The 26,691-nt window shown below is 46.2% G+C and overlaps 1 protein-coding gene across 2 annotated transcripts in view; it reads left to right on the top strand.

Annotated features, from left to right (window-relative positions):
* UGGT2 (UDP-glucose glycoprotein glucosyltransferase 2) overlaps positions 1-26,691 on the top strand; it is a 222,270-nt gene that overhangs the window by 8,995 nt on the left and 186,584 nt on the right. The window contains exons 3-6 of one of the 2 annotated variants that reach the window (XM_074989263.1): positions 4,606-4,736; positions 9,177-9,289; positions 13,460-13,634; positions 26,070-26,166. In XM_074989263.1, coding sequence (XP_074845364.1) covers positions 4,606-4,736; positions 9,177-9,289; positions 13,460-13,634; positions 26,070-26,166 — 516 coding nt within the window. Of the gene's footprint in view, positions 1-4,605; positions 4,737-9,176; positions 9,290-13,459; positions 13,635-21,703; positions 21,968-26,069; positions 26,167-26,691 lie in introns of those variants that run through there. The other variant, XM_074989273.1, reaches the window with a different exon arrangement.

Below are 26,691 nucleotides of genomic sequence, written 5' to 3'. Positions count from 1 at the left end.
TAAGGAGCATACGAGTCTACCACCTCTGGTGCAATAATTAAGTTTCCTGTGACATAATGGTAAATTCCATTTCCAGTATGAAGAGACTTCTAGAGCCTTCCATAATTCCTTATAGTTGAAACAGGAAGTAGCCAGGGGTCACTCACTCACCACCTGAGAAATAGCATAGATTTACATTGTAGCTCGGGGTGGGCCAATTTAGGCCCGGGGCGTGGATCCAGCTTGCCAAGTATTTCTCTCTAGCCCATTCGGCTAATTAACAGTGTTCATACTTATAGCCAGCAGCATGTAGTCAGCTGCGCCTCCCCCAACTTGTTCTGTCTGCGGTCAAGTTGCTCCTAGGATTCTCCTGCTAGCTGTGCTGAGGTGGAGGGGAAAGGGTAGTGCTAAAGTCAGAATGCTCCTCTGCCCCGTAGCCCATCTCTGCAGGACAGGGATCGGAGGAGGGAGACGCATAGTGGAGCTGCTTCAGTTGGAAGTATGGATGATAAGTGACACACTCAGGAGTGCAGAGTAGGGAGTGAGGAGACAACAGAGAAGGACAGATTTCCCGTAAAGAGACAGAGAGTGGCTTCTCTCAGAAACTTACCAGCAGCAACCAGCACGCACACACACTGTCACCATCACACATAACCCTCCCGACAAACAGTCCGTGTGACATACACACTTCAGCACACCCTTTGTGTCAGTCTCTTTCTCGCACGCAAAAAGCTCGTGTACATTACTTCCTTACTTCGAAGGGAAGATGGTAAGTAGGGTGTTGGGAGATTATTAATGAAGTGCTGTGGTGCATATGTAGCACTTCATTAAGCTAATTATCCCCCGCGGCATCTCCAAAGTGTTAAACTTCGAAGTGCCAGCTTGCATGTAGCTGCGGCTAACCCGCCGGTATTTCGAAGTGCTTGGGCAACTTCAAAGTCCCTTTACTCCTCAAAATTACTCCTACACGTGAGCCAGCACTTTGAAGTTTAACATTTAGCACGTTGAAGTTGCTGCAGGGGAGAATTAGCTTAATGAAGTGCTACATATGCAACACAGCTCTTCATTAATAATCTCCCGACACCCTACTTACCATTCTCCCTTCAAAATAGGTAGGTAGTGTAGACAGAGCCAAAGTGTTTCTCTTTCACACTCATACTCTCTTTGTCTCTCACTGTTGCACCCAACCCCAACACTTCTGCCTAAAGCCCCGTCCCTTCTGAGGGACCCAGAACTCGCCCACAACCAGTACCAAAATTTATGGAGTGGCTCCTCTGTGAAAATCGTTGCCATCTCTGTTGTAGCCCATAGGAAATAGAAGATATACTTATCTCTTAGAGCTGGAAGAAACCATTGGAGGTCGAGTCCAGCCCCTGCCCTCTTGGCAGGAACAAGCACCATCCCTGATAGATTTTTTTTAAATATATTTGGCTGAGATCCCTAAATGCCCCCCACAAGGATTGAGCTCATAATCCTTGGTTTAGCAGGCCAATGCTCAGCCCTCTGAGCTATTCCTCTGTCCCCCAGCTTTTTTTTTTTTTTTTTTTTTTTTTAAACATCTATTTGTCCTAGTTGGGCCCCCTCAAGGACTGAGCTCATAATCCTGGATTTACAAGGCCAGTGCTTAAACCACTGAGCTTTAGTTTAACTTATAGAATGGCATGTCACATTTTGGTACACGACTGAATTAGTATATGCTAACGTCTGGAAACTGATTTGCTAAGCCTGGGTTGTCACATGTCAGCACACGTGGCCTAAATTAGCATATGCAAATATCTGAAAGGTGATTGTATGAACTTGGGTGACCAGCTACTATGTCAGGAGGACAAGCAACAGGCCAACCCTGTAGTGGGTTTGGTGACCTTGAAGAGAGAAGATGGTGCAAAATATTGGCAAGGAAGCAGAAACTACCTAAGAAGTTGCTGCAGGAACTGCAACAGATGCCTGCAAAGAAGCAGCCCAAAAAGAGCTTGCTTCAGCAGCTGCACCATTCCAAGGTTGCCCTAAGCAACTGCTGCTTCTGTTACCTACCTCACTGGGGGCTACTCCAGTCGCTGCCCAGTGTCCAAAATGGCTTCAGCCTCTGCTACTGGGAAATAGTGCTTTACGTCAGGAGCAGCCAGCAACAACTATTACAGTATCCAATGGCACACCATTAGTGACAAACAAATAATGCTCCCAGATGCGAGACAGAACAAAATGATCAAAGTAGATATTAAAGAGATTTTAAGAAAGTCCTTGCAAGTTTAATCTTCTTTTATTTACAATCTAAGAACACATGCATTTGGTTTGTAAGTAAAACTGGGTGCCTGTGGTCTGAGTGAGATCTTCCTCTATTCATCTAGTAATCACGTGGCTTGCATTTACTGGATGTATAGCATATGCACAGTTAAATAGTAAATGTTAAATTACTATGGTTAGCGTTTTGTGTTATAGAGTGTTAAGTATATGATTATATAGTTTTATGCTGTAGAATTAACTAAGATTGTTATTGTACTGATGAGTCTTTAATTTGCTATGACATTTCATTCCCTTTTAAGTGCAACCCTTATTGTACCTATGTATTGAATGGCAGCTGCAAAGAAAAGCCTAAATTTATCTGGAGAATTAGGAAAGGTTAAACTAACCTGCCTCTGAGGGAAAGCCTTGAGAGGGCAGGGAATGGCCAAGAGCCTAAAGGAAGTAGTGGAAAAATTCAAACTTGAAATTGAATCACATCAGCATCTCCCTTTTGTTAGAGAAAAAAGAGAAATAGAAAAGAGGGCGGAATCTCTCCAGGCACAAAGGAAAGAGGTGAGCTCTTTCTTCCCTGGGCTCATCAGAATTTATGAGTAGGGAACAGTTTAGGTAGTTGCATAAAACTTTTTGTTTTCATTGGTTGGAGGCTTGGTAGGTGTGTCTGAGCTGGTTATTTCCTGTAACCAACAAACCAATAATCTAATCCAGGGAAAAATCACTGTCTTTTGCTTTAATTCAGGTTCTTGTAAGCCATGTACAATGTTTGCAAAGATAGTTTTAAGCCCCTGTAGGACTTGTTTTATTATTAGATCAAGACTATGTGTCTGGTTGCAGACATGTTACCAGAGTCTTTACCCGTGTGTGTGTGTGTGTGTTTTGGTGGAGTGCTTTTGTTGTTCCTTTTCAACTCCTTGGGAGATGGGGAGGGTTGCCCTCAGGGAAGAGATTTGAAGGGATTTATTTCCTGGAAAATGGGATTTTGTACACTTGGTGACGGCAGCTCCTGACTGATTTCAAGGAGGACTGAAGTTAGGAAAACTTCTCTTTCTTTGGGAACTGCAGAGACAGGGTCCAGGAGAGTTTTGTTTGATTAGCTGACCCCCATTACCAGCCTTGACAACCTATGTATCCTTTTACTGTAGCCACTCACTTCTAAATTAATAGTGTTTTTGATTTTGAAGATTTAATGCTTGTTTACCTCTTCTCGATCAGAGAGCTCTATCCATTTCCTTTCAGGGGTCAGCAGAGCTAGCTTTCTTCCCTGGCAGTTCCTTTAGGGCAGGCCATAACCTTAGTACTGATTTAGACAATTACAAACTAAGATTTTAAATTAGTAGCATTGTTTTTAGATAACATCATTGGTAAAGTATAATTAAATGTAGATCTTCCATTAACAAGATGCTTATCTTAAGTCCATACCCATCTTGTTTTCCTCCCTGAAGTTCTAATTTGAATTTACAATCTGAGGAGCATAGGAAAGAATTGATGGCTGGTATGCTATACCCACTTTCATTGTTTTGCTCTCCAACATTTGGCATTGTGAAAGGAGGGTCAGGGTGCATGAGAGCACCCTGGTGGTCTAAGTTGTTGTAGTCCAAGCTATGTAATGGCGCACCTCAAAAATAAATGTGCAGAGGCCATCTCGAAGAACTCCATTTGCAGATGAGCAATCTTATATAAAATGTTTTTGAACAGCACAAAGTCCAAGCCTAAAACAGATTAATAAATAAAATTGAAATAAATTGTGTTGGTGGTCACTCGATAACGAGTAGGATGTCTTCATGTCACACTCCTATTTGTGCGTGCATTGATGGCTGATCAGCCCAATTCTGGACTGCAGATCTTCTCACAGAAGGGGTAGCTGTTGGAGGGGCGCAGGGCAGTTTTTGGTGCTCTTTTATTCTTCCCCACCTCTCATTATCCTCACTGTGGTGGGATCTCTCAAATTGTGCCACCTGCTCACATATTACTCTTCTCCACTTGGGACAGTCTTGGCCAAGGTTCTCCCAAGTGTTGACACCGTTGCTGCATTTTTTCATGGGTGTTTTCAGCATGTCCTTATATTGCTTAATAAGTTGTTGGCAGTAAGGTTATACAGAGAAGCATTATTGCCTTTCGTGTCTTAGAGGGTTTTTCAGTTCCTGAAAATGTTCAGAGAGATGGTATATGAGGCTACTTAATTCAAACTTGCATGTCCCCCCAACCCCTTTGGTGTGAAGCTTTTAGATGTGCAAAGTAGAATAGTTCACCAAGTGAGACTGTTCAGATCCCTTTGTTTTCCATTGACAGTCAATACTGGTGTAATATTTGCATGTTGCCGAATGGGAATGGAGATGCCATACCATTTGGGGTCAAATAATCAAATCTTCCTCATGTTGTTTTTAACAGATTCTGAACATTCTTATTACAACTTAATCCTGAAGAAAGCAGGACAGTTTTTGTCCAATTTGCAGATCAATCTGTTGAAGTTTGCACTTTCCATAAGGGCGTACTCACCAACTGTTCAGATGTTTCAACAGGTGTGTAAAATAAGCTGATTTATGTGGTGTTTGCATTGCTATACTTCAATGTAAATCATGTTGTCTATAAAATCAGTAGATTCTAATGGACATTTCTTGAAGCCAATGATGGTAAAGGTAATTAATAGGTTATAACATATGTTATAAAGGAATTTTATTAAGATGTGAGGGGAAAGTATGTTTAATGGGTTATATAGCTTTTCTTTTTAAGGAGTTTTATGGAGTCCATTCAGAGCTTAAGCTTATTTTCTGTGCTGCTGTTGGAATACACTTTTCTCTTGATAATTCAGGCTTTGCCCAAGCAAGAAAATCTTTCCTGTTGTTGGCATTCTGCATTCAGTCTCAGTGGGATTCTTATTTCTTGTCCTACTCTATATTTTGGGAATATTCAGGAAAAAATAGAGCGCAGCACTGTCAGATCTCTACCTCTTTCCATTTCTGAAAAGGGGGAAGATATGAATGATCTGAGTGCATGCTTCATTTCCCTTCTTATACCACCACTTCAGCATGTACTCCCTCCTGTTGTACTGTAGCAAAGAAGCTCTCAAGATAAGGAAAGAATTTTTAGTAGTCTGAATGGGATCCTCAGCTATCTCCTAGTTTAATTCTTTGGCAGCAAACTCATTCTCTAGTGATGATGGGCCAATTTGGAAGCCGCTTTCTTATTTTTTCTTGCTCTCCTCTGTGAAAGTAGAGCCAAGACTGTAACTGAGAGAGAGTAGGGAAGGGGTGCAGAGGATGAAGTAGTTAATGATATCTAGGGACTTGATCAGTGCTCTGAGAAGAACTACCGGAATGGGGGTAAGAAAGGAAAAATTAAAAACAAATATGAGTTGTTTAATTTTGAGGGTAGTATTGTTTAATTTTGGCTACTTGCTTGCTTTTTTTTTAAACGCCTTCATTAATTATCTGGATGGTGGGATGGATTGCACCCTCCGTAAGATTGAGGAGGACATGAAGCTGGGGGGAGAGAGAAATAAACTGCAAGGTAGAGGTAATGTCCAGAATGACCTAAACAAATTGGAGGATTAGGCCTAAAGAAATCTGATGTGGTTCAACAAGGACAAGTGCAAAATTGCACACACTGCTGTAGGCTGGGGACCAACTGGGACTACCTGGGGACTAAGTGGCAGTTCTGTGGAAAAGGGGCTGGGGATTACAGTGGAAATGAAGCTGGACATTGAGTCAACAGTGTGCCTTTGTTGCCAAGAAGGCTAATGGCATATTTGGCTGCATTGCTAGGAGCACTGCCAGCAGATCGAGGGAAGTGATTATTCTCTGTTCGGCACTGGTGAGGCTGCACCCGGATATTGCGTCTAGCTTTGGGCCCCTGCCACAGAAAGGATATGGACAAATAGGAGACAGTCCAGCAGAGAGCAGTGATTTATGATGAAAAGCTGAGAGAACTGGGCTTATTTAGTCTGCAGAAGAGAAGATTGAAGGGAAGGGGAGGATTTGATAGCAGACTTCTGCCACCTTTTCTGAGTGGTGGCAGATGACTGAAAAAGAAACTATTGTCTCAATTTGTAGTGGGGGTGATCTAAAATGAATATTAGCAAAAAAAAAAAAATCTATTTCACTGGAAGGGTAGTAAAGCACCAGAATAGGCTACGAAGGCTGCGTCTACACTACCAGGTAAATTCAAATTTATTAATATTGATTTTGTAATTCTGGAATTTATAAGATCGAATTTCACCATCCTCTCTTCCCATGTCCTTACAAAGTCAACTTATTGCTGTCACAGTCAAATTGACAACCATCGACTGCTGCAGTAGTACATTGTGGGAACCTATCCCACAGTTCCCTCATGCTCGCTGGTCTTTGCAATCGTCTTCCCACGTTGCATTTTCCTCATTCCCTCCAGGGCTAGGAAAACGTTCATTTTTCCCATTGAAAGGAAGGAGAAGTAGGGCGTGCACACAGACAGCAAAAAGGTTTACCCAAATACCTGTCTTCTATAGCTGAATTCTCAACTGGCTATTCTGTGATCACGTGTGATCCCTGAAAATATGCCATTCCCTGAAAATAATCCAGAGACCCTGACAGTATTCTCAAAGTTAGAAGAAAGAGGATAGAAAAGTCTAGGAGAAAAGATTTTTGACATTATTGAAAATAATACAGGGACCTGAAAAGCATGAAGAAAAAGGAGATAGGAAAGTTTTTCAGAAAATAGAGTTGCTGACTGGGAGAGTCTTTGGTTCTCTGGTGCACTATAATGCTTCTGTGCAACGACTGTATTCTCAACTGGCCATCCACTGAGTGTCCCACCTCCCATCATTGCACGTGATCTCTGAAAATAATGCAGGGGCCTGGACTATATTGTTAAGTTAGAAGAAAGAGGATAGAAATGTCTAGGAAAAAAGAATTTTCGACTTTCCCCTTCAGTATACAGATATTGCCAACATGGGTGATGGCAGTGAAATTTCATACACTGAACTTATAACACAACGAGGCATCTCAATTAGCACCCTTCCCCACCACTGCGTGTTTCTGAGGGGGTCAAAGCATGAAGACAGTTAGCAGATATTACCAAAAATATTTTATAACCGAAATACAAATGCAAAAGGTGTCTGCAAAGGGCAGCAAGCCCCCGAAAATATTTTGGCGGGGTGTGGGGGGGGGTACTGAGATCTGCAGCAGCTGACATAGCTGAAGTAGTCCCCCCGACTATCTCAGCCGATGAGGGAGACTGCCCCATGGCAGCAGCAAGCCCCAGTGGTCCCATGCTAGGGGCAGGTGGGGAGGAGGGTTCTTTGGGGAGCCAGCTGACGTGGTTGTCCCCGAGTATCTTAGCCATCGGAGGAGATTTCCCCATGGCAGCAGCAAAACCCCCAGTATCTTAGCTGCTGGGGAAGACATCCCTCCGGCAGCAGCAAGTCCATGTGTACCTTAGCTGCCAGGGGAGATTTCCTCACAGCGGCTGCAAGCCCTCCAATGTGTTAGCAGCCAGGGGAACTTCCCTATGGTGGCCGCAAGCCCCCGAATACCTCTTCCAGCCTTGGAGCTGTAAATGCGCGCAATCTATGACATGATGCTACCTGGCAGCTTGGTCAGCACCAAACGGCAGGCATGTCCTTTTACTGGGTTGGAGGCTACCCACCTGATGTGGCAGAGCACCGGAAAGACCCAGACTGTGTGGCGCCTGTGGGGGAGGGAAGAGGGTTTGCACACAAATGTAAACTGCTGAGAAGTTTCTTGGTGTAGAGACAGAGCCACATACTCCCAGTAAGGGCTATTTGTAATGCGTAGATGCGTTCACAGCACTAATAGCAAAGAAAGAAAGACATTTCTTAGGCTCTGATACAAACAGGAGCCCACAACCAAAGGCTCGCTGCTCCCACTTTAAAATTTATGGTCTTCTTGTTACTGGAGAGCGGTGGAGCAGTGAAAGGGGCATTGTGGGTTACGTATGGGACACCTCTGGAGGCTAATAAAGACGTGGCGCTTCAATTTTAAGACGTGACGCTTCCACACTGGTCTTTAATTGTACCTCTGAATTTGAGCTTGACATTAAACCCATCAGGTAACTGTGATTTTGTAATCTTGATATTAGTGCTCCCTAAATTGAGCTAATGGTATTTACAGTGAAGACAATCACATGGTAATATCAAGCTGACTGCCTTAAATTTGAATTTATCTCATAGTGTAGATGCAACCTTAGAAATCTGTATGAATTTCCATCCATACAGTTTTTTAAAGCCATGTTCCACAAAGCCCTGGCTGGAGTGATTATGTTGAGTTTGGTCCTGCTTTGAGAAAGGGGTTAGATTAGATCTCCTGAGATTCCTTCCAAACCCTAAACTTTTATGAGCTTACGAGTCTGTGATGTAACTATCACTACTCATTATCATGACATGACTCAAAGTAAAATTCCTCCTTTCCAAATGCAAAATGTGTGAGAGATCGAGCCACCTACTTTCACCAAAAAGATAAAACAATAGATGTAGATGTTTATGCTCTTTCAAATATAACTAAATTTGGTAGACTGTTCTGTTGAAAAATATATTTATGTGGCTTTATTCTTTTAGGTTACATCTGCACTGGGGCAAAACTTCCAAATGGCCACACTAATGGCCAGCTGATAGGAATAAGGGGATTTTGATGTTTGCAGGGTCCTGTTGAAAAAGGGCCCTGTGTAAGTGAGCTGTGTCGGAGCGAAAGTCTGCACTTTCAAAGTGCTGCAGCCAGTGGCATGCTAATAAGGCGCTGAATATTCATTTCAGGACCTCATTGGTATTCTCCGGTTTCCATTTCGAAGTTTTGCCCCAGTGTAGACATGGTCTTAATCATTTTAATTGTTGTCTTGACATATGCCTAATTTGAACGTATCTAATTAGAAGAGCAACTTAGTAGTAGCTGATAAGTTTTTTTAATAAAATAATTTTAAGTTTTATTGCAATTTAAAGCAGATTGGTTGAGTGTAATTGTTGAAATATTAAGATTGCAGCTGATGAACCTCCACCAGAAGGTTGCAGTGCATTTGTGGTGATCCATGAAAAGCGCACCTGTAAGACTAATGAAATTAAAAAACTTCTGAAGAAGGCAGCTGGGAGGTAAATATATTGTATTGTCTTAAGGAAAATAGATCATTAAAGAGGAGTATGTAGTATTGCGTTACAAAAGCTGTAATATATTGACTGTACGCTTACCTGATTTGTTTTTTATGAAGTACATGAGTCATGTTTTATATGCCTTATGCTGAAGACCTCATCTATTTATCATTTAACTGTTTTGAAAACTGTGTTATTATTGATCTTGAAATGGTATAAACTCTTATAACAGAAATTAACTAAAATGTGAAATCCAAATATAATGTTGGATTTGTGCAGCCTGATGTAAAGAGGCATACTTTCCATTTCACTGGGTATCTCTTAGGGGAGGATAGGTTTAAATAACTATTAGTCTTTTTTTTTGACTCACCCAAATCGTTAATGAAAATTTGGGGACTAGCAAGTTGCTTCAGTTGGGAGGGGAAAAAAGGTGATGGAATCAGGCTTGCTTTTTTTTTTGCTTGTTTTTTGTTTTGCTGCAGTCCTGTTTCTTTACCTATAATGCACATAAAATCTTGTTTTCCTGAATTCAGCAGGAATCAAACTTCAGGGGACCATTTATTTTTGTTGCTTGTACTTCCAAGCGCCTATCAAACCAGCACTTAGCTGCAAAAGAGTTCACTTCCTTTTTACAAGCACGGCTTCCTCTCTGTTACTATTCAACATGCAAGGCACTTGAATTAAGATCAGATATTACACCAACCAGATGTTGCACCTACCTGATTCAGGAAAATTTAATCCATCCCATAACATTACATTGCATTCCACTGGTGTTCCTCAGCCAATATGCTGAATTGGTGTATTCTTTTCTTATACTTCTTCCTTCATCCAGTCAGTGTCATTCATGTTTTCGACTTCTGGACCCCAGTAGCCACTCAGTGGAGTAGAGATTGTGACTGATTTTCACAGACCTAATAAAGCTTGCTTCCAGCCTTGCTAGACTTCCCTCCTTTGGAGATGTCCTGTAATCTATACCTGCAAAAAACAGCATGGCCCCTAGATAATCTATTTTGTAAGGTAAAATCTGTATAACAAGTCAGTCACTTACTAAATACACGAACAGAACTAGCTAATACAACTACACGTAATAAGGAGCAAAAGAAGATTAGTTTATGTGGTTTACAAGATCTGTGTTAAGTGTTCTGGATTTTTTGTTTTTCTTTCTAATGGTAAATAACTTTGGGAAACAGTATAGTACCTCTACTTCTCTTTAGACGTAAATGTTACTAACTAACAGAAATACCTTCAAGGCAGAAATCCAAGACTTTATGTATAAAATTTAAACCACAAAACGTGTCCATTATGTGCCTATAAATGTATTCTTTTTGTATTCTACTTGTGTCGGAAACCTTCTAAGTTTTACTTAAATGCTTTTTCTATTACCACAGCCTCTTGCTGGAATGACAGTATATAATGCAGTTGCTTGCCTGTTGAATGCCCTGGTTTCTACCTGAATACTTCAGTGTGGTGGTTGAATCAGGCTTCTTCTGGCAACTCAAGTGTATGTCCTTCTCTGAAAACTTACTACTAACTTAAAGTATATACCAGAATATTATCTCTTTAAAAACAAAATTAAATAATTTTGCCAGTGTATTAGGGCATTTTGAGACCTTGTCTCTCGCATCCAGCCTTTTTTATAAACTCTTTGGTTATTAGTGCAAGTATTACTGCAAGATGGTTTTTGCATAGTAACATTTGCACAGATACTAATGAGCTTCAGGAGCCCTATAGGAAAATCAAAGGACCAAATACTCAAGTAGAATCCTTAGGTGCTCAAAGATAATTAGTTAAACTAAAAATAATCATGAGACAGACTAAGAAGTCAGGAAACAGAAAAACAAGCCCCTAAAATATTAGACTTTTTTATTTGCCTTTTCATTTGGGGATGTTTAGAGTGTGCTTAAATCAGATTAGTAAGCTTTACTCTGCACCTATGAGGGCTAGAGACATAAAATTTAATGAAATTTGGGATTCTTCCATAATCACAGGGTTCCAGAAGCTGGAGCTTTAGGAGAAATAAATATCAGGAGACTTGCAATAAAATGTGAGTTGGCAATGTCCAAACATAGCTTATAAAAAGGAAGTGTGATCCCCAATTGCCATAGGCTATCCTTTCTGTGATTTGCAAGTAGGTCCAGGAATATTTGCTTCATGCAAAACAAAAATAAAAATGTTACATTGACCATATAAAATTGTGTAGTTTAATATAGCCTTTCATAGTTTGTGATTTTGGACAGTTTCTGAGACATTGTTTAGTTTAAATTTCTGAATTAACTCCCACTTTAAATTTCATGACTGAGACTACAATTTTTTTTTTCATAGAAAAGTATAATACATGTCATGGCATTAGTGGCGGAAACCTGGGCCTGGTTTCCTGCTCCAGACACAGAGTATGTCCGCACAGTAGCCTTATTTCAAAATAAGCTGTTCTGGAAGAGCTGTTCTAAAATATCTCATTTTGAAATAACACAGCTACACCCAAAATGAATTTTAAAATATTGATTAGCTATTTTGCAGTACAGATCTACGTATGTATGCTGTGTCTACACTAGTCCTTCGTTTTGGAAGGGGCATGTTAATGAGGCAGTTCAGAAGATGCTAATGAGGTGCTGACATGAATACACAGTGCCTCATTAGCCTGATGGTGGCTGCTCATGATTCGAAAGTTCTGCTTTTGTAATGCATGCTGCCCGTGTTGATGGGGGCCTTTTGAAAGGATCCCACCGACTTTGAAAGCTCCTTCTTCTTAAAAGCAAATAGGAAGAAGAGGCTTTTGAAGTGAGGGGGGTCCTTTCGAAAGGCCCCTGTCTACATGTGTGGCGTGCATTCTGAAAGTGGCACTTTGAATCGCGTGAGGGCACCATTATGCTAATACTGCACTGCATATTCATGTCAGCTCCTCATTAGCACCTTCTGAACTGCCTCATTAACATGCCACTTTCGAAAGGAGGGGGCTAGTGTAAATGCAGCTGTAGAGCCTTTTTAAAAATAGAGCCATTGGATGCACTATGGCTTATTTTGCAACAGGTTCTACTCCTTGTCTTAACAGTACCTATTTCGAAATCAGTGTTATTCCTTGTAGAATGAGTTTGACTAACTTCAAAGTAAGGCAGCTGCTATTTTGAAATAGCGGTTGCGTTGTGTTGATGGTAGGATAGTTATTTCGAAATAACGGCTGCTATTTTGAAACAACTTTCTGTGTAGACCTGGCCATAGTGACTTGGACTCATGTGGCTGCACTACTACTGTGATTTGGCATGCCTGCCCCTTCACAGATGGAGACAGGGGAGGATTGTCAAATTGGATTGGCATTAGAGCTGGACTTTGTGTCTTAACATCAGTGAAATTTGGCCCTGAAATCTCTTTCTTTACTGGGGAGAAATGAAACAATAAACTAGATTTCAATGGTGCTTTAAACTTTGTTTCTGGATATTTAGGAAGTTGTTTAGACTTTTAGCTTTAGGAGCTCCTAAATATGTAAAGGAGGTGTCATTTCTGTGCAGTTTCTCTTAGTAGATTAGACTGTTGTACTAAAATGTAGAGCCCCAGAGTTATGTACACCAAAATTATGGATTCACCAGTCAACCACAAAAAAGAAGAAGAAAAAAGGAAAAAAAGCAACTACAGTACATTACTTGTGTTAAAAGTAAACTACAAACAATAAAGAGAATGTTTTTAGAAAAGATTTGACAAGGTCAGAAAATTGTTCTATGCTTTTTTTCATTTAAATTAAGAATGCTAAAAGTGTCATTTCTCTTGTGTATAGTAACATTTAAAAGCTGTATTTAGTCAATGTTCAGCTGTAAACCTTCGAAAAAAGCAATGAATGTTTTGTTCACAATTATGAATATTTCCGGGTTACAAACAGCCACCATTCCTGAGGTGTCTGTGACTCTCAGGTACTGCCTGATTTGTGTATTTCTAGCTCCAAATGAGATATGTGGTTGAATGGTCAGTTCATGACTTTGGTGTTCATATCTCTGAGGTTCTACTGTAATTAAAATGCTGTGAACCTGAAGGTGTGATCTTCCGTTGTACATTTTTGGCAATGACTTGGTAAAATGTAATTAATTCATCAGTTGTTTATGCTAATTTTCTTCTTTATTATACTTTCATTTGAACATCAGTGTCAACTCAAAATATAATTCCAGAATTACTTGTTTTTAATTGTAGGCCCAGGCCATATCTGTTTAAAGACGAGCATAAATTTCCTACACTCAATGAAAATGTTCCAGTGGTTATTCTTTATGCAGAAATTGGAACAAAAGACTTTGTTAAGTTTCACACAGTTTTGTCTGAAAAAGTGCAAAAGGAGGAAATTGTTTATGTTCTCCGGCATTATGTTCAGGTAAGCAACTCAAATTCACAATAATACAATGAACATTATTGGAATTGTATTTATCTTGGTTTTTGATCAGGGCATATCTCTAGTTTGTACTGTGCCCAATTTACACACATTGTGAAGCGTATTAGCTAAATCGAAGCACCTAAAATGGACTTTGAAACTGGAAAAGGCAATAGTAACATTTTGCATTTTCCACTGTGGGTTGTGTAACTATTTGTTAGTTCCAAAATTGCCATATTTTTTCTCTATTAAAAATAATACAACATAGACATAAAAATTAATTGCTTGCAGTTATGAAGGCAGTATTTGAAAACATATAGTATGGCAAAGTCATTGTCAGTTCACAAAGATTGCTACGAACTTAGTAGTATAACAATATTAAGAATTATAGCCCCAGACTTTACAGCCTGATATAAACAATGGGGTCATTTAATCAACAATGAATTTATTAATATTTTTTTCCTGAATTGCCATTGTCCATCTGGACAAATAGACTTTCCCTCCTTTAGTTCCTCCCTCGCTTTCTCGTTCCCTCGGCAACCAAAGTAACAAGAAGAGCTTCCCCCCTGCCCCAAATTTTGTAAAAACTCAGTAATTCAAGAGCTGCAATGCATGTGAATATGAAATGGTCCTTAATAAATAACATCAAACCATACTTTTTGTAACCCCTGTTTTAAGAATAGTGCACATACAATTTGTAATGCAATAAATGTTTACTTCAGGATGTTCACAAATGTTTTACATATTCTGTTTCTTCACACTTTACATGTGTGTTTGTACCACTGTCTTCCTGACTTTCACTCCCGAATCCCCTTTAACTATGCCAGTTTTATTTCACTTTTAATTTTAATTTTCTTTCTTAAAATGCATGTTGCCCTTCATTGCAGGAATACCACATGCTTCCTTTTCCTTTTCAAAATCAAGACTTTATTAGCAGGACACTACGTCAAAGTAGTCTGTTTTGAAGTAACAACATAAAAATAGGCTACTTTGATGTGTATCATCCACACATCCTCCGGGGCTGGTGCCATCAATGTTCAGTGTCAAAGTAGTGATGGGGAACGTCGAAAGGAGCTGTCCCGGAAGGAAGCGCGGAGTGTCCACACACACAAGCGCTCCCTGTCGAAATAAGAGGCCCGGAAAACCCACAGACAAGGTCACCGGCTGGACTAGCCCTTCCTGGGCAACACCAAGACACTCCTTTAAAGGGTCCCTCCCAGACACACCCAGCCTGCAAAGCACGAGGTCTGGAGAACGCTAGCCACGCTCTCACAGACTGATGTGCAGCAGCCATGGACCCTCAGCAGCAGCAGCAGCAGCACCCGGAAGCCTTCTAGGTAGATACCCAAGGAGCAAGCACCCTGCTAGGTGCTGCACAAGAGGCTGCCTAGCAGCTCCTGGCAGGGGGGCCCTCCCCGGAGGCAGATGGGGGCGCCCCGACCACCAGACTCCCCTGTTCCTCCCCTGCCAGTTGTTCCGCCGCCTCTGGAGCTACCACACCAGCTCCGAGTGGTGGGAGCAGCTGGTCATGGGGGAGTGGGATGACGACATGTCTCTGCAGAACTTCTGCATGTGCTGACAGACCTTCCTGGAGCTCTACCAGTGCCTCATCCCCGTGCTGAGGCACCAGGACACCCAGATGCAGGTGTGCCCTCCCTCTTGAGAAGAGGATCGCAATAGCTATCTGGAAGCTGGCCACTCCAGACAGCTACTGCTCCATGGGACACCAGTTCGGAGTGGGAAAGGCCACGGTTGGGGCCATCATCATGGAGGTTCTTCTTCGAGTGTCCCCGTGGGTGCTCCACATTAGGTGTCGGGCTCGCCCGGCGCCGCAGATCGGATCTTCCAAGCAGTTTCTGCCGGACCGCGCATGCGCCGGTGTGCGCCACTCCCCCGCGCGCTCCCGGCCACGTGCGCGATCCGGTCCCCGCCAGTTCCTCTTAACCGCCGTCGGCTGCAGACGGAATCCGAACTAGGCTAAGGCCAAGTAGCGTATTCAATGACTTTAACTGTTTTTCTTTAAAGTTTTTCAAGTACTTAGGCTACTGCAAGTTAGCCGGTTGTTATTTTTCAAAAAAAAAAAACCAAAACAAACTACAAGCGGGACAGCTTCAATCCAGTCCCAGTAACAAGCACCGGAGGCCAGGAGCATCGGGCCATCAGCCCTCCTGCTGAGGCAGGCCATCGGACGGGGAAAACAGCACAGGGAAGGTGCTAAGTACCCGCTTAACAACTGAAAGACTCACCAACAATGTCCTCTTCAGGCTTTAAAAAAAATGTGAGTCCTGCCCAGAGGCGATTAAGGAGAGACAGGGAGATGCGGCTTAAAGTGCTGCTTTTGATAAGGCCCTCCAGCCAGACGTGCCGGAGCGGCCGCAGCAGGAGGGACCCTCCGGGGCCCATAAAAGGAGAGCTGCCTCCCTCACTCCATCAGCGCAAAAACGGAGGAAAGTCTCCCCAACCCGATCCCTGCCGGCAGCAACAGCGAGCGGGACGGGAGGAGCGAGCAGCCCCCAGCCGCAGCAACAGCTGATTGGCGGCGGCACGGAGAGCCACGTGGAAGCGGCTCAGCCTCCGATAATCAGCCAGCCGCCCCGCACCGCAGGCAGGGCGGCGGCTTAAAACTGCTTTTCATAAGGCCCTCCAGCCAGACGTGCCGGAGCGGCCGCAGCAGAAGGGACCCTCCAGGGCCCTTAAAAGGAAAGCTGCCTCCCTCACCCCATCAGCGCAAAAACGGAGGAAAGTCTCCCCAGCCCGATCCCTGCCGGCAACAATAGCGAGCGGGACGGGAGGAGCAAGCAGCCCCCAGCCGCAGCAACAGCTGATTGGCGGCGGCACGGAGAGCCACGTGGAAGCGGCTCAGCCTCTGATAATCAGCCAGCCGCCCCGCACCGCAGACAGGGCGGCGGCTAAACAAGCGCCGGTACCGGCGGCACCGCAGGCAGCGGCACCGACCCCCGGGGAACCGGCGGTGCAGAGCGCGCAGGCATGCATCCTGCAGGCACCAGAGGACACCGCACCTGCGGCACCGCCCTGGAGCGTGCCGAGCTCGGTGCGGACGGGGCCGGGATCCCCTGTACGTCAGGGGGCGGAGTTACCTCCTCAAGGGAGGGGGAAGGCTGCACACAAGAGGAGGCATTGCAGCCCCTCTCCGCACAGGGCTGTGGAGTTGCTTTCTCACAGCCCTCCGCTTATGTTGCAGACTCCAACCAGAAGGCAGGGGTCCCCCCTAGCCTACCCGGAGCCCCCTTCTCCATTTTTTTTTGCAACCAGCCTCACCCTGGCTGGGACCACCTTTGCCCTTCCTGGGGTTTGAACCGCTGGACTATTACGCAAAATCGCTCTCTCCAGCCCTCCCCCAGACGCAGAGGGTATGCACCTTCCCAAGAACAGTGCCTATACTGCCATGGTCGCCCCTACCACGCGGGGCATAGACACCATCGGCTATCTACTGGGGAAAGATCCCCACAAACGATCTCGTACCCCCGAGGGCAATTGCGACCGGGGACAGAGACTCAAGCATCTCAGGGGGGACTGGTTATGGAACCCCGAGATTTTCCCTCGCAAACCTCTAGTGAGAGGGTGTACCATCACCAGCAGGAACCGGAAGGGTCCACAGAGACGTACCCCAGCGGTTCCTCGCTCTCCTCCCCGGATGAGGCTACGGCCCTGGGGCACGTCCATCCTCCGGACGATCTCAAACAGTTCCAAGAGCTGTTTTACGGGGGTGGCCTTCACGCAAGGCATCCAGACAGCTAAGGTGCAAGAGAAACACCATAAGCTCCTCAAAAATCTGAGACCTCCGGCCTCCTCCAAAATAGCAATACCGCTTGATGACGCAATCTTGGAGTCTGCCACTATGATATGGCAGACTCCTGCGACTATTCCGCCTGTCCACAAGAGAGCGGAAAAAAAAAACAAAAAAACAAAAACAAACTTCGTGCCGACAAAGGGCACGGAGTTCCTGTTCAGCCACCCACAACCAAATTCCTTGGTGGTGGAGTCGTCGCAATGTGGGGGAACAGACAAACATGCCAAAAAGCTAGAGCTGTTGGGCAGAAAGGTCTACTCCTCCTCCACTCTACTGTTGCGAATGGCAAATTACGCAGCGCATCTAGCGAACCATAATTTCGATAACCACATTAGGTTAACCTCCCTCATGGACTCGCTTCCAGAGGGCAAGAAACCAGTGCTCAAGGCCATCATGCAAGAAGGCTACGTGGCCTCGAGGACGGGAGTTCAGATCGCCTTGGATGTTGCGGACTCAGCAACAGCGTCCCCAGTACCACAGGGGTTACGAGCAAGGGCGACATCAACAGCACCAGCAGTACAGAACTCCCAGGCGTCGTTCCCAACACAGCCGTGCATCCTCGGGGCAGGGCCAAAGGCCACAAGTTTGACACACAGATCCAGGGCTGCGCCTTCACTACCATCGCAAGGTCATCCGAAGCGGTTATTCCACCATCGCCTCCGACCATTCTATAACCAGTGGCAAAGGATCACCACAGACAAATGGGTGCTGGAGATCATAGCCACGGGGTACGCCATCCCCTTCCGGTCGCTCCCACCGCCATGACCTCCACCCAGGCCCCACCTCCAGGAGGCCTCCCACGTAGCGAGGCTCAAGCAGGAGGTAGACCATCTCATGCTCATAGGGGCAGTGGAAAGAGTGCCGGAGCAACTGCAAGGGAGAGGGTTCTACTCGAGGTACTTCCTCACGGGGAAAAAGACAGGAGGCGGGAGGTCCATCTTAGATTTTCGAGGCCTCAACCGGTACCTGCGCAAGCAACGCTTTCGGATGATCACAATCGCCTCCATCCTTACGGCACTAGACGATGGAGATTGGTTCGCAGCCCTCGACTTATAAGACGCGTCTTTTCACATAACTATTCATCCGGCTCACCTACGATTCCTCTGGTTTTTCATGGTAGGCAAAGAACATTTTCAATACAAGGTCCTACCGTTTGGCCTCTCCTCGGCCCCCAGAGTCTTCACCGAGCCCTTGGCAGTGGTGTCAGCCTACCTGCACAGACAGGGGGTATTTATATTCCAGTATCCAGATGACTGCCTACTCAAAGGGGCCTCGAAGGAGGAGGTACTACGCATCATATGCGTCACAGCAGGCACGTTCTCTTCGCTCGGCCTGGTTATCAATCTGACAAAATCAAAGATAGACCCCACGCAGGACATAGAGTTCGTAGGGGCACGCATAAATTCTATTACAGCGAGGGAGTATCTACCAGAGACTCACTTTCGGGCCGTCGGCTCCCTCGTGCAAGTCTTCACCTTCAGCCCTACGGTGCTGGTTCTGACGTGCTTACAGCTGCGGGGCCACATGGCAGCAGCGACGTTCGTAGAACAGAACGCCAGGTTACACATGCGCAGCATGCAGCACTGGCTGGCGAGCGTATACAACCCGGCAGCACACACTGTTCACAGGGTGGCGTCGCCCACAACAGAGGTGCGCAAATCCCTGCAATGGTGGGTAAACCCCGAGAACCTGCTAACGGGTACCCTTCCACCAACCACACATATTGGTTTTTCTTACTACAGATGCCTCCCTCATAGGGTGGGGAGCACACATGGGCGAAGAGGTGACGCAAGGGCTGTGGTCCTCCACGGAGCAGTCACTGCACACAAATATACTGGAGCTCAGAGCAGTGTTCAATGCCTGCAGACACTTTCGAGACCATATAAAAGGCAAAGTAGTCGGGATCAGGATAGACAATACCTCCACCATGTTTTATATAAATCGGCAAGGAGGAGCTCGGTCCTGTGCCTTATGTGCAGAAGCAGTCCGGTCGTGAAACTGCTGCATTGCCAACAATATAACCTTGAAAGCCTCGTACTTCCTAGGCGCTCACAATGTGAAGGCAGACCAGCTGAGCACGCGTTTTCGCACTCACGCACGAGTGGCAGATCCATCCCGATCTGCTGCAACCGATTTTTCATGCATGGGGTTTTTCCCCAGATAGACATGTTTGCTACTCAGCACAACAAGAAGTGCCCACGATTCTGCTCCAGGGCAGGACTGGGACGGGGGTCCCTGAGGGACGCCTTCGCGATCTCATGGAGGGGCCCCCTGCTTTGCGCTTTCCCTCCCACAGTGCTCATCCACATAGTGTTGCAGAAAGCCAGGAGGGAAGGAGCCTGAATGATCCTGATAGTCCCAACGTGGGATCGACAGCAATGGTTCCCCCTACTCCTGCGCATGTCGGACCGGCCACCGATGCCCCTTCCGGTGGCGCCGGATCTGCTCACGCAAGCCCAGGGGTCCATAGTGCATCCGCACCCCCAAGGCCTGCGACTACAAACGTGGTTAATCCATGGCTCAGCTCCCTAGAGAGCACATGTACGGAGGAAGTGCGGCAAGTCCTAGAAAGTAGCAGGAGGACTTCCACCAGGAAGACCTACAAGCAGAAATGGACTCGCTTTACGGCATGGTGTTCTACCAAACAGCTAGCCCCCCTTTTCGGTGCCTATGGCTGTGATATTAGAGTATTTACTGGACCTCAAGAGAGGAGGACTCTCGCTATCCTCGTTTAAGGTCCACCTTGCCGCCTTTTTGGCATTCAGACACGGAGAGACAGGGCACATGGTGTTCGCCCATCCCATGGTTACCAGGTTCCTTAAAGGGCTGGTAAACCTATACCCCCCTCGGAAACCGCTTCCACTCTCGTGGAACTTGGACCTGGTGCTTAATGCGAAAAGGGGACCACCGTTCGAGCCTTTGGCCACGGTTTTCCCTCTGCCTCCTTATGATAAAGACGATCTTTCTTCTCGCAATCACGTCAGCTCGCAGGGTGAGCGAGCTTGCGGCAGTTATGGCAACGCCACCCTGCGCTGTTTTTTCCAAGGAGGCGGTAACCATACGGCTGCATCCAGCCTTTGTTCCTAAAGTTTCTTGCTGAGTTTCATACTAACGAACCTATTGTTTACCCTCGTTTTATCCAAAGCCTCATAACTCTAACAAAGAGGCGAGCCTACACCTCCTGGACGTGAGGAGGCGCTAGCTTTCTATATAGACAGGACCAAGTCCTTCCAGAGAACGGATAGACTCCTAGTCTCTATTGCTCCCAAATCAAAAAGAGAATGTCTCTCTTCGCAGAGAATCTCGAAGCACATCGTATCTTGCATAAAAATGTGCTACAAACTCAAAAGACTCCTTTCCTGGCCATGCCCAGGGCTCATTCCACTAGGGTGGTGGCAGCATCAACAGCCCCTTTTCAAGGGCGTTGCGCGAAAAGACATTTGCAGAGTGGCGACCTGGTCATCCTGTGACACCTTCGCCAAACATTACGCCCTTCACAGGGTATTCCAAGAGGATACCCGTCTCTCGACAGCGGTCCTCTCGGGGACAAGCGGCACATAATCCGATTACCCACCTCCTATCTTGGGTTACTGCTGGGTAGTCACCTAATGTGGAGCACCCACGGGGACACTCGAAGAAGAAAGAAAGGTTACTCACCGTAGTAACGGTGGTTCTTCGAGATGTGTCCCCGTGGGTGCTCCACTACCCGCCCATCCTCCCCGCTCCGGATCTCTGTTTAGTGTTTTGCAGGAGCATCCGAGGCGGTTGGTCAAGGAACTGGCGGGGACCGGATCGCGCACATGGCCGGGAGCGCACGGGGGAGTGGCGCGCACCGGCGCATGCGTGGTCCGGCAGAAACTGCTTGGAAGATCCGATCTGCAGCGCCGGGCGAGCCCGACACCTAATGTGGAGCACCCACGGGGACACATCTCGAAGAACCACCGTTACTACGGTAAGTAACCTTTCTTAAGGAGGCCTGGGCGTGCAGCCACTGGGGGGTGGGGGGGCCAGGTGTGGGACTGGGGAGGGAGGGATGCTGGGGAGTGAGGAGGCCGGGTGGAGGCCTGGGGAGGGAGGGGCTAGGCAGGGGCGTGCCCAGTAGGGGGTGCCTGGGGGAGTCGGGGAGGAAGGGGCTGGGTGGGAGGGTGCTTGGGGAGGTGCCCAGGAGGGGGACCTGGGGGGAGGGGCTGGGGACACCTGCAGACCCTCATGGGTGCTTGTGTCCCCTCCCCACAGGTGGTCCGTGTGCTCAATGCCATGCTGCTCTAGAGGGTTGTCTGCATCAGGGACCTGGATGCAGCCATTGCCAGATTTGCTGCTATGGGATTCCTGAACTGCTTCAGGGCCCTAGACAGGACCCACATCCCCATCCGCACCGTGGACCACAGTGGGGGAAGATACATCAACCGGAGGGGCTACCACTCCGTGGTTCTGCAGGCCATGGTGGACAACTGGTGCTGCTTCCAGTATGTGTATGTGGGCTGGCCTGGCTGTACACACGATGCCTGCGTTTTTAGGATCTTGGGTGTGTACCGCTGGCTGGAGGCAGGGACCTACATCCCCCAAAGGAAGATCCCTCTGGGGGACACCACCGTGCCCCTCTGCCTTGTGGTGGACGCGGCCTACCCCTTCCAGCCCTGGCTAATCTGCCCATACACTGGCCACATCATCATCAGCCAGTAGTGCTACAATGCCAGACTGAACCACGCCCGCCAGGTGGTGGAGAGGACCTATGGCCGCCTGATGGGCCGGTGGCGGTGCCTACTTGCCCGCCTGGACGTCAGCCTCCAAAACATCCACGAGGCTGTGGGTGCGTGCTGCACGCTCCACAACATTGTGGAGAGCAAGGGGGAGGCCTTCGTCCAGGAGTGCACAGTCAATGCCAGCGCAGGCTTCCCCCAGCCGGCTGCCGCACCCAGTTGCAGGCTCACTGCGAGGGGTTATGGGTCTGCAAGACCCTGCGGGCCCATTTTGATCAGGCAGACCCCTGAGCACCTCTCTGGCCTTCCCCAGAGGGCCTCCCACACACCACCCCCACCATCTGCCCACCATCCACTCAACAAGCACATGTCTCAGGTTCTGTGGAAAATAAAACTGTGGATTATTGAATACTGGTAAACTGTCTTATGTGCACAACAAAAACTGAAAGCAATATACGAAGGGGAACAACTATATACAAATGGGGGGCCAGCAGATGGCTCGGCTGTCAGCCCATCAATCTGGGGTGGGGGTAGATGGGTGCAGCCCCTGGTGGGTACGGGTCACAGCCCACATCTTGTCCATGGTCCCCAGCGTGGCCGGCTGTGGGCCAGGAGGACTGGCAGGTAAGGCCAGGATGCTTCCACCGGCTGGTCTTCAACCCCAATGGGCTCCAATCCTGGTGGACTGGCAGGCGGGACAGCAGGTGGTGCAGCAGGTGGCAGGGCAGGTGAGGCAGCGAGACAGGTGGGGTGGTGGACGAGGCAGGTGGGGTGGCAGGGGGCATTGGGTGGTGTGGCGGGGAGGATGACAAGGAGGGTAGCAGGGGGTGGGAGCTGGGCGACAGCCTCCTGGAGTGACCCGGCTATGTCCTGTAACATGCCCATGAATTCTTGCCACAGCGCCTGGCGCCAGGTGGACTCTTCACGCTCAAAGCAGAGCTGCTCCTTGGCCACCTCCACCTGCCTCTGGAGAGCTGCCAGGAGCTGGGGGTCCACGGGGGCCATCCCTTGGGTCTGGCAGTGGCATGCCCTTCCTGCTGACCTCGGTTCCGCTTTCTGGCACCAGAGGGCAGTGCAATCTGGCAGTTCTCTGTCGACAGAGCAAGTTGTGTGTAGATGCAATCTGTTGACAGTGGTTCTGTTGAGATTTCCCTGTCGACAGTAACTTCTGTCGACAGATGCTTCCAGGGTACACATAGACAAAGTGGTGTTCTATGTTCTCACCTCCCTACATTGGTAAATAGCTGCAGCCAATGGATGTGTTCTGTTTGGTTCTGTTTGTTCTCCCACAACCAACTACTTATGTTGTTAAATAAGATTTTTCTCCATTTGGTTTCAAACTGAACAATTCCCATTAGTGTATGATCATAGTCTAGAGATTTGAGCAGGAAAGAGGCAAAATAGAAACATTTAAACAGCCTTTTATAGCTCCTCCCAAGTGAAGGGAATCCCATTGTTCTCTCTGTGGAAAATTACAGGACATAAGATGGTGTTTGGAATCAAATGGGCAAGTCACATGTCTGTGCATGCTTCATTCAGTTATTGCAGAGGACATTCCTCACACTACAGTTAGAATGTTGACAGGAAAGTCCATGAAGTGAAAATTAGCTTCTTCAATGGTTCATTGTGATGTAAGTGTACCTTCCTGGCCATTTAACTTGAATAGTCCCTTCACCACTTGCAGCCTAAATACCTTATGGATGTTATCATAAGAGCAAACACTTGAAATACAGTACAGAGTTAATATTCATAACTTAAGCTATGCAGATGATACATGCATACAAATAGCATAATCATATTCAGTAAATCCAAACTTTTCCATGGACATCTTACATGACACACTTTCTACAAGACTTGTTGCAGTTCTACAAGACTGCAGCCATGATCTATGTGGTCATATTTTAATTAGGCAATGTCACAACATGCTCATAAGAGCTGCGTCTACACGTGCACGCTACTTCGAAGTAGCGGCACCAACTTCGAAATAGCGCCCGTCGCGTCTACACGCGTCGGGTGCTATTTCGAAGTTAACTTCGACGTTAGGCGGCGAGACGTCGAAGTCGCTAACCTCATGAGGAGATAGGAATAGCGCCCTACTTCGACGTTCAACGTCGAAGTAGGGACCGTGTAGACGATCCGCGTCCCGCAACGTCGAAATTGCTGGGTCCTCCATGGCGGCCATCAGCTGGGGGGTTGAGAGATGCTCTCTCTCCAGCCCCTGCGGGGCTCTATGGTCACCGTGGGCAGCATCCCTTAGCCCAGGGCTTCTGGCTGCTTCTGCGGCAGCTGGGGATCTATGCTGCAGGCACAGGGTCTGCAACCAGTTGTCAGCTCTGTGTATCTTGTGTTGTTTAGTGCAACTGTGTCTGGGAGGGGCCCTTTAAGGGAGCGGCTGGCTGTTGAGTCCGCCCTGTGACCCTGTCTGCAGCTGTGCCTGGCATCCCTATTTCGATGTGTGCTACTTTGACGTGTAGACGTTCCCTCGCTGCGCCTATTTCGATGTTGGGCTGAGCAACGTCGAAGTTGAACATCGACGTTGCCGGCCCTGGAGGACGTGTAGACGTTATTCATCGAAATAGACTATTTCGATGTCGCAACATCGAAATAAGCTATTTCGATGTTGGCTGCACGTGTAGACGTAGCCAAGGTTTTTAAAGGGCATAGTGAATTATACCCTCAAGGGCATGCCTCTGTTTTCCGGTGGTGTGTAAAATTAGTATTATCAATTTGGAACATTTGCTAGCTGCTCACTGCTGCATCTTACAATGAAGGTGGCCATTTTGGTGGACATTATCTTGTCCAGAAGTGCTGTGGGCCTTAATGGTGATGCCTCCATACATGGTCTTTATTAAGGGCAGTGTTTATTTGTGTCCTTTCCCAAAGTTCATCCCCAAGGAGATTTCCTCTTTCCAGTTAACCATCAATTTGCCCATATTGTACCCGCAAACCATATACAACTAGGGAGGGTGAGCATTTGCATGCCTTAGACATCAGAAGAGCATTGACACTCTACACAGAACCAGTCACTTTGTAAATCTTCCTAGCTAGTCATATCAGAGGCAGACAGAGTAAGGGTACATGTACGCTTGCCAGGAGATGGACTTTAATGTCTAATGTACACCTGCCCTAAGAGATCAGTCATCTTCCATCCAATGAATTTCTTCCTGGATCCCATGTGCTATAATGTGGCTAATGTTGTGCAACTGACACAGTCACAGTTCATTCACTGAGGTCACAATCATGTTGACAGCCTTTCTGGAACTAGCTCCAGTTGAAGATGTTTGCAGAATGACATCTTGGTCCTACATTTGCCTCCCTTTCTGCTGAGCCTTAAGACTTCAGAGAAAATGCTAGGGTGGAAGTTGTTCTTTAATATTTGTTGACATAGAATCTGATCCTTCCTCGTGTCTTATGGTTTGAGAGTGGAATGCTTGTTCAAAATAACCCGAAGAAGAAGAAATATCTTCCTTATCCTGTTCCATAACTGTTGGTCGTTAAGGTGTGTTGCACATGTCTGCTCCACAGCTCACTGTCCTACCCTATTTGTCAGAACTGTGGCAAGAAAGAGGGGGGCAAGGGGCAGCTTTAGTCTTTCACCTTCATGCAGTGGAGTGTGGCAGCAGAGGGAGTCATTTATGGGTACTGCTGAGAGAAAAGTTTTTGACAGCTATGTAGTGGGTGCACTGAGATGAAGAACGAAATTGATGTTCAACGTTTCTTGAAAAACAACAGTTATAAAACAGGTTTGTAGGTTTTTTTCTGGCTCATAGCAAGAATAAGCTGTATTGTGAAGAGTAATTGAAAATGTCAGTTTCTTACTGATAAGTAAAAATTGTCTCTTTCATATTTGTCTTGATTACATTAGATTATGTAGATTTTCAATTAAGGACATTTATAAGTTATATTTTTGATTTTGTTAATGTTTAGAAACCAAGCTCCAGGAAAATGTATTTGTCTGGATATGGGGTGGAACTTGCAATAAAGAGTACAGAATACAAAGCGGTGGATGACATTCATATTAAAGGTATAATTTTGTTCTCTGTGCTGTGTTACTGGAGAAGGTATCTCACAATATTTGCCACCATCTTGAATTGTGAATAATACTCTGGGTATGTTAAAATTTCATGGCATATATAGTTTATTTATACAGGATACGTTAAAAGTCTCAGGCTTGAGAATTAACATGGAAATCTACAACCATGGGAGTTTTTATAGACAACAATGTTTAGAGGATAGGCACACACTCATCAGGCAACATCTGTGGTCTGTCATTATTTTAGTTAGCTGCATGTCTGCTTGTCATGAACTTGGCCAAGTTTCATGTGGTCTCATAAAGTTTGTTTATAGCCACGAAAGAATTTGCTGGACTATGGGAGGTCAATATTGTCTAGCACATTACAAACACTTCCACTGCTTACTGGGCTCTTAGAAGACATTTAAGGGTAAATTACAGCTAAATAACAGCACAGAACACTGAGAGCCAGGACTGGAGGCTGTAAACAAAGTTAGAGGGACAATGTGAAACTTGTCCACATGCGTGCTAAGTGGT

Source organism: Carettochelys insculpta, chromosome 1, assembly GCF_033958435.1.
Source record: "Carettochelys insculpta isolate YL-2023 chromosome 1, ASM3395843v1, whole genome shotgun sequence".
NCBI classification, from domain to species: domain Eukaryota; kingdom Metazoa; phylum Chordata; order Testudines; family Carettochelyidae; genus Carettochelys; species Carettochelys insculpta.
Note: the sequence above shows the minus strand (reverse complement) of the source record. Positions and strands in the feature narration are given on the sequence as shown.